Source organism: Arachis ipaensis, chromosome B7 (genome assembly GCF_059453495.1).
Source record: "Arachis ipaensis isolate K30076 ecotype BB chromosome B7, ASM5945349v1, whole genome shotgun sequence".
NCBI classification, from domain to species: domain Eukaryota; kingdom Viridiplantae; phylum Streptophyta; class Magnoliopsida; order Fabales; family Fabaceae; genus Arachis; species Arachis ipaensis.
The window spans coordinates 34,500,344-34,509,228 of record NC_142442.1 but is presented as its reverse complement, the minus strand read 5'-3'; the positions used below and the strand labels follow the sequence as shown (position 1 = coordinate 34,509,228).

The 8,885-nt window shown below is 31.0% G+C and overlaps 1 protein-coding gene across 1 annotated transcript; it reads left to right on the top strand.

Annotated features, from left to right (window-relative positions):
• The first annotated feature begins 5,528 nt into the window (after nucleotides 1–5,528).
• Nucleotides 5,529–8,544, top strand: LOC107607125 (inositol oxygenase 2-like). Its single transcript, XM_088493587.1, has 11 exons — nucleotides 5,529–5,661; nucleotides 5,764–5,890; nucleotides 6,136–6,217; nucleotides 6,309–6,513; nucleotides 6,772–6,831; nucleotides 6,946–6,998; nucleotides 7,092–7,214; nucleotides 7,649–7,718; nucleotides 7,806–7,884; nucleotides 8,126–8,207; nucleotides 8,307–8,544. Exons 1-11 carry the CDS (start codon nucleotides 5,628–5,630, stop codon nucleotides 8,331–8,333), a joined length of 942 nt encoding a protein of 313 aa, XP_088349713.1. The 5' UTR covers nucleotides 5,529–5,627; the 3' UTR covers nucleotides 8,334–8,544.
• The last annotated feature ends 341 nt before the right edge of the window (nucleotides 8,545–8,885 follow it).

Genomic DNA, 8,885 nt, shown 5'->3' with positions numbered 1-8,885 from the left:
ACTTGATAAGTTTAGCAGATTAATACAAATGGATAAATGCCTGTGATTTAAATAATTTTCTGTTGAGAGTGATATGTTGTGTTTGTTATTTAGTTGGTTGATTTCTGGATTTTTGGTGAAACGGATTGAACCTGTGACTTTTAGTTCCTTTGATTTAAATAGATAAGGAATGGTCCTAAATGATGGATTTGAAAACGTTGATTTGAATTGTCGATCAAGTTAAGTTGTGGTTTAGTACTTGAGGAAGTGATCATTGATGCGTAATTGGATTTAAATAATGAGTGAGTGCAAGTCGCCGTGTTTGAGAGATGAGTACTATGATATTTGGTCATGGTGACCTTGGATTTAGATTGATATTTATAATGATTAGTTTTGAAAGACAAATTTGAGAACCATTAAATTGAAATGCTGATGTTGTACTGAGATTGGTTTGAGGGAACCCATGACGGGTGGTAAACTCCAATTTTTAGGGGAGGTACTGTCGAAACTTTCCCAAGAATTTGAATGAGTGTTGATTATAGTTTTGAAAATGATTTTTTATTTGAGTAATTTTAACAAAAGAGATGTGTTTCGAATGCTTTTATAGATTATTAAGGAAAATTGTATTCTTATGATTTTGTTAACTTGTTGTTTCAAACTCATTTGATTTAAAAAAAACGAAGAGAGTTTTGATTAATTAGTCAAAGACTTTAAAACAACAAGTTATATAGAAATTTGAGGATTTGGGAATAAGAAAATAAGTCTGGAAGTTATGCTTGGAGTTGAGCTGTGATTAGTAGTAATTAGCTTAACAGAGAGAGAGGATAGAGATGGAGTATGATTAAGGTATAGTGATGATTTTTGGTTGATTATAGTGATGTGAGATGATAACTATGATTAAGGATGATGGTAATATTATTGATGACATGATTTGAGATTTAATAAGATGTGAGTTGATGAGATGACGGAAGTAATGAACGAGGTTGTTGGTCGGCATTGGACGAATGACCAAGATCCTCGGAGATAAAGGAATCAGAGCGAGGCAGCGGAAGCGCACAGCGTAAAAAGACCTTGGAACTACTATGCGTTGGATATAAAGGCAGACTACGCTCACGTACTCGTGGTGGCGGATGGAATTTTTTAGCGCGAAAATTTCTGTTAGGGGGGTAGAATGTAAAACCCGGTCAAACCGTAATTAATTAAATAATAAATTAAATAGGAGCGAATATGGTTGAAAAATTTAGCAATCGGAATTTGATCATTTAAATATGATATTTGGACTCAGTTGATTTTTCTGAGTCGGAAAACATAGTTTTCTGCGTAAGAATGCGCACTGGAATTTTGACCAGCAATACCGACTGAGATCTGTCTGGTACTGCAGCTGAAAAAATTAATTATAAGTGAATAATGCTAATAAATTATGATTTATAATTAGGACAAGTGGAAATATTTAAAATGCGATTTAAAGCTTTAATCTTGAAGGTTTTGGCCCAAAATTAGGCCAACAGACAAAAATAAGTTAACCGGGTCCAAGTGGGTCCAAGACCCAACATATATAAATATTAGTTATGAGCATTTCAGCTCATTTACCCTAAAGAAAGAGGGTAGGGGCGCTGAATTGAGAGAAGAGAGAAGAAAGGAGAAAACCTAATCCTAGCTCCAATTTCAAATCACCATAACTTCAGCTACGAAACTTCGATTGACGAGCCGTTTACGGCCACACGTCGCTCTTCTCATCCTCTACATTTCTATCTAAGTTTTGTGGTGAGTATTTCATTTATCTCTGCCCAATTTTCGAAATTTCCCACCGTTACACGTTTTTGGGTAGTTAGTGTTGAAATCTTGTGATTTTGGTTATTTAGGGATACTCTAACATGAATTCTAAGTGGGTTCTATCCCTATTTTATATGGGCTGAGGTAAGAAGTACTCAAACCCTTGTAATTTATCATTTTCATGAACCCTAGGTATCTTATATATGTGAAATTGGTTATATTAGTGTATTTGGTGATTTTGGTCCACATTGGGAGGTTGGTGTTGCTTGTGGAGCTTTGGTGAGGCTTGGAACTAAGGGTTAGTGGAGACTTCCAAGAAGAGCTCAATTATTTTGGCTATAAGAGGTATGATTTAAGTTTTATCTAAGTACCGTGTAGTGTGATGAGAATTCCTAGGCTAGATGCCCCTAGGATTAAGTTTAGATTGTGTGAATGGTTGGTATTAACATGCATAGTTGATATATAATGTAAATTAATGATTGGATTGAGAATTGTGTGAAATTGTATGTATAGTGTGTTGAGAACTTGATGAATTGAATGATGAATATTGGTTTGTGGTCTATGCATTTAAAATTGTAAATTTAGGCTGGAGGCCGTGAATTTTGGGCCGGAGGCCGGAAAGAGGTAAGAAAGGTAAGTTATTACGTGTATTGTGTGATGATATAAGTGATTGGATGGATCTAGATATTGAATGTGTGAATAATTGGTTTGGTTATTGAATAATAAGGTTTGAGGAATTGAGGTGTGGAATTTGATAGTTTTGGGTGAAATTATGCAGAGGAGGTAGGTTTGGTTTGGTTGAGTGTAATTATGTGAATGTGGTTGGGTTGTGATCATTTGGATGAGTGGAAATGAATTTGGCTTGTGAACATTTGAAAAAGTGGTGATTTCTATTTTTGGGTAAAAACTAATTTTTCACCAACTTTGGCAGTCCGTAACTTGGTCCACAGAGTTTGGAATTCTTCAAAAATGGAATTTTATGAAAGCTTATTCAAGGATCTTTCTAACGGTTCAAAAATGGTTGAAAAAGAAATTTTGTAGAAGTTATATGTGTTGGAAGTTTGGTGTTTGAAAATGTAATTCTGCAACTTTTTAACTTAGTAAAATTTTTGGCAGAATGCACTCCCACATGTATGCGTGGCCGACGCGCACGCGTTGTTTTCAAATGTTCACTACCCACGCGTGCACCTGGCCGACGCGTATGTGTCAATGGGCGAATTCAATTGGCCCAGCCAAATTCTAGAGAGTTGTGCCAGAATTGTGCTGGTTTTGTGCGTGAGGCACAAAACGCACCCACGCGTAAGCGTGGCTGACGCGCAGGCGTCACTTGGATTTTCTCCCATCCCCGCGTGCGCGTGGGGGACACGTACGCCTCACTGTATCTTGCTGCTTTCCACGCGTGCACGTGGGCGACGCGCACGCGTGGCCCCGTTTTCATCCCAAAACTGATTTTGAGTTTTCAAGCAAATTCCATATTCCTAAGTCTCTGATCTCACCCTTTATGTCCTCAATACTTATAGTATGCCTAGTAATGAAAAGAATATAGGACATGTGGTAACTTGTGGATGAAGTAAAGTGAGAATCAATAATGAATGACGAATGACGAGTAATGATGATTGTATGAATTATTGAGGATGATGGTGCAAGTCCTGTGTATGTTATGAGCCGGATGGCTGCGATAAGCATTGAATTATGGCTGAGTATGTATATGTAGATGATTAATAATTAAATTATTATGATTGACTGAGGAAGCTTGAACATGCGGCGAGTATGCCGGAGATGCATATATGATTAGTGAATAAATGTGGTAAATGAATGATGATGGAAAATGTTGAATGTGACGTGTGACTCTGGGTAGTAGGCATTGGCGTTGTCCACTTGTTCCGGGTATGAGACAGGAAAGGAGGATTTTGATAAATGAGTTTAATTATGGAGTTTTAGATGAATATATGTTTGAGATGCAAGGATAGTAGCAAGGGTCGTGGTTCGTCCCTCTTGCTTCGGGTCATTGTTTGAGAATTGGTAATAATGAAGAGTGATTAAGGATGAATGTGTAATTGTGATACCTGGGTAGTAGCAAGGGTTGTGGTTCGTCCCACTTGCTCCAGGTCAGTGTTTGAGATTTTATAATGATGATGATTGATTTGGAATAAATGAATGAACGCTTGAGATACTTGGGTAGTAGCAAGGGTCTTGGTTCGTCCCACTTGCTCCGGGTCAATGTTGGAGATACCTGAGTCGTAGTAGCGAGGGTTGTGGTTCATCCCACTTGCTCCAGGTTAGAGATTGTGACGCCTGTATTAATTTTATATTAATCACTTATTAGGATGTTACGAATAAGTTATGAAATGCAAAAATAGAAATAGGTAAAGAAAAAAATGAATAAAATTGTGTTTTTTTAATAAATTGAAAAAATATTCGTGACCATATAATTGATGGTGGACATATAACTATTAGACAATAAATTACAAGAAAATATTAATAGAAATATTAGATTTGATATTAAAATAAAAGAGAAATATCAAAAATAAATAAAAATCTAAAATTTAAAATAAAAACATTTAGGATCAAGGAAAGAAATAAAGAAGAACTTTTGCTAAATAACGATTCAAATATCAACGTGACAATAAATTAAATTAACTAAATTAAATAATTGATATAATAAATTAAGTATAAATGTTTGGCTCAATAAAATAAGTTAAATAAATAAAAAACATCATACAAATATGCCATGTAAAAATTATAACACTTTTAAAAACTAATAATCAAAATATATAAGATGAAAAAATTACTACAAATTAAATAATTAATATAAGTGATTAGTTATAGTAATATAATCAAATAAAATATTAAATAATTTAATATTTATCTCAATCAAATAAAATAAATGGTTAATTATGACACTCTTAAAAACCATTAATAAAAATATATAAAACAAAAAAATGAATGCAAATTAAACAAAATCAATTTATTTAATTCAGTTAGATCAAATAATTAATATAATTTATTAGTTATAGTTAATGTGGTCAAACAAAATATTAAATATTTTATCTCAATCAAATTAAATAAATAAATTATTAATTAATGTATTTAAATGAATCAAATTAAATAGATTAAAAAATATATCTTAAAAAATATACCATGTCAGTTATGCTGTTAATTGAAGAAACTCAATTTTAATATTACAAAATAATAATAATATAGTAATTTAAAAATAATTAACTTTTAATCTTAAGTTTCTCAATTGTTTTTAGTGTGAATAGGCCATCATTTAATTTTTTTTTGGGGACTCGGCCATCATTTAATTAATCATATTATAGTTTGATTTGGTAATTTTTTTTAAAAAAATATTTGTATTTTTAAAAATTAATTATTAAAACTAGTTATTATATATATATATATAATTTAATTTATTTTTAATATATATTTTATATTTTAATATTGATTTGAGTGCGTGTGGTTAATTTTATGGCTAATATGTGAGTTGTCACTCGTGTTGATAAAGATCCCGGTATACAGATTGTTAAAAATTTGAAAATTCAACTCTTCTTAGCATATAGTACAACTAATAATTGGTAATAAATAAATTTTAAGATGATAGACACCAAATGCTGACGTTGACATTAACAATCTTGAGTCGGATCGAGATTACAACTTACTTAGAATAGTATGATTCTAAATTTGTTATCCATATCTTTTTTTTTCGTTGAGGACTTAAAGCTTCCAAATTTTCCAACAAGGACTTTTTGTTGAAGTATATAAACCCTTGTCGTCTAAGGATTTTGGCATAGCAGTTTCATTCGAAATTTCTCCTTCTTTACCTATTGCTTTTTAATAATTTTCTCCAGTACATTTTGTCTTTCATTACAACAAAAATGGCTACTACCCTAGTTGACCAATCTGCCCTTGGTATGATTAAATTTTCTTCTTAACATAACCTTTATTTTATTATTTCTATTCGGTTTCTATTCATTCAGAAGTAGCGTTTGTAACATTGTGACATGTTTTTAGGGTCACAATTTGATGAGAAGAATGTGCACAATAATGTCACTAAGGATACAAACGAGGTTACGTTGAACGGCGTGTCACATAATGGATTTACAGCACCAGAAATTAATTCATTTGGCCACTCTTTTAGGTATCAACTTCATTTTAGATTCTCTCATTTATCGTTAATTATTGATCCACTACACCAAAATCGAAATATTGTGTCAGTTTTGAAATGTTTTCGCAGATATCTGTCACATCAACCTTTACTAAATAAAATTTAGTGATGATTTTAAAAAATTGTCGCAAAAAAACTGCCTCTATATGTAAGATTTGGTGTAATGATCATGAATGAAGGTTTATGTTTTAAAGCTTATATTTTACGGGGTTTGGCAGGGCTTATGATGCTGAAAGTGAAAGACAAAAAGGTGTAGAAGAATTCTATAGATTGCAGCACATAAACCAAACATATGACTTTGTAAGCAAACTTTATTTTATTCAAAATCATTTATCTATCTATGCTTTCTAAGCAATGTCATCGGACTTATCAATATATAATGCTATAACAGGTGAAGAAAATGAGAGAGAACTATGAAAAATTGAATAGAGCAGAAATGAGCATATGGGAATGTTGTGAGCTGCTAAATCAAGTAGTGGACGATAGTGATCCTGATTTGGATGAACCTCAAATTCAACATTTGTTGCAATCTGCTGAAGCCATTAGAAAAGACTATCCCAATGAAGATTGGTTGCATTTGACCGCACTCATCCATGGTATATGCATATATGTAATAATTTATTGGCTAACGATATACTCTTAAATAAAGTTTTAATCTATAGCAAATTAGTCCTTGATCTACTAAATTATGAAAACTATGAAAAATAAAATAAGAAAGACTTTATCATAATCATAATATTCTTATTTTATTTAATATGATGAAACCTAAACGTTTTTTATTTATTGAGAGACACAACATATTTTAAATTATAATGAGGAGTTAACAAATGATTGTATGTGTTGATTTATTTCAGATCTTGGAAAGATTCTTCTCCTTCCTCAATTTGGAGAGCTTCCTCAATGGGCGGTTGTTGGTGAGAACTTTCATTCAACCATATTTACATAATTAATTTTTTTCATTCCTATTAATTAGTGTAACTTTAAACTCAACATTCAACTAAACGATTATAACAAATACATATTTGAAGGAGATACATTTCCTGTTGGTTGTGCTTTTGACGAAGCAAACATTCACCACAAGGTAAACAAGTTGTTTATTATATATAACTTTTAAAGGCTTGATGAGTTTCTTATCTTAAATTAGCAACTAATTAAAATTTATTTCATGTTGTAGTATTTTAAGGAGAACCCGGATATAAAAAACCCCGCTTATAGCACTAAGGATGGAATCTACACCAATGGATGTGGACTTGAAAATGTAATGATGTCATGGGGACATGATGACTATATGTATTTGGTGAGTCTATATTCAGTTATTCACATAAACACAATGATTTTCAATTAAGAAAGTATAAAAAATTAATTTTTAATTAGTTAATGTTAGTCGATATGCCAAGCTTAGCTTTGAAGTAGTACAATCTAATGGTAGCCAAGTTACTTTCTATTCCTCAAGTCTTGTGTACAAATCTCACCCCATGCAAAATTTATCCTATAAAAAAAATGTTAGTTTTATTTTAAAAATTCTTCTTTTTTGGAATATTTATGATTTAAGATTTATAGTTTAGGATTTATGATTTAGGTTTAGAATTTAAAATAAATAAAATAATTAAAAAAAGAATTGAAAAAAAATTCCGAACATTATTATATGTCATTTTGATAATAATTTAATTTGCTCTTTTATGTATTATTTGATCTTTGGATTTGCTAAATAGCACACTTTTGTATCTTTAGGTTGCTAAGGAAAATGGTTGCACTCTACCTTCAGCAGGATTATTCATCATCAGATATCATTCTTTCTATCGTAAGTTTTTATATCCATCTATAAAAATTTTGCAAGTCAAGTAGCCATTAACCCTTTGTGATAATGATGTATAACCTTGTATTGCAGCTTTACATAAGGAAGGTGCATACTCTCATCTCATGAATGATGAAGATCGTGAGAACCTAAAATGGCTCCACATTTTCAAGTAAGTTCGTGTTTAACTTAAATGTATCTTTTTTTTTCCACATATTCTTATGCTTCTTGTTAATTATATCACGAGTAATATTATATGAGTAACAAAATTTATTATTAACACTTAGCCAACATTAAACTATAAATACTAAATTATAAATCATAAACTATAAATCTTAAATTCTAATCTAATACAAATATGATCCAAAATATTGAGCTCTAATATCTCATATATCACTCGTAATTTTGTGTAGCAAATATGATCTGTATAGCAAGAGCAAAGTGTTAGTTGATGTTGAAAAAGTTAAGCCATACTATCAATCCCTCATTGAGAAGGTGAGACCAAATTTTATAGTTTTTTTTTTTAATTTAATATTCTGTGTTTTAGTTTAACAATTTGGGGTTCTTATTCTTTTATTGTGACATGGTTTACAGTATTTTCCGGCAAAGCTTAAATGGTGAATGGTGTATGGTGAAGCCTCGCAATATATATAGCATGGAATGCAGAGAATTGATCAGTTGTTTCTTCCTGGCAAGCATGTTACATAATTTATTTTTAGTTGATCAATCCGTTGCATTTCTTGTCTTTTTAAGTTGCATTTGCAAGGATGTAAATTGACTAAATTCATGTAATAAATGCATTATGTATTTGTATTTTGCAAACAAATAAATATATACTACTACATATTTCTTTCAAGCGTTCGTTCGCAGTTTATATTCTTAATTTTAATATGTTGCACTACGGATAAGAGAGGGAATTTACGGTCTCATACTATGAAAACAATGCAAATTGGAATTTAATATTTGTACAAGGTTGCGAGCATCGAATCGGTCAATAAATCGGTAGAGTGACTGATTCAATAATTTAAAAGTTTAACTAAAATTCAACTGGTTTAACTTAAAATAAATTTATTAAAAATTTAATATACAAATTTTAAACATTTAAATTCAATAATTTCTTAACTAATAAAATTCAAAATTTTATAATTTTATATAATAACTTGTTCATATTTT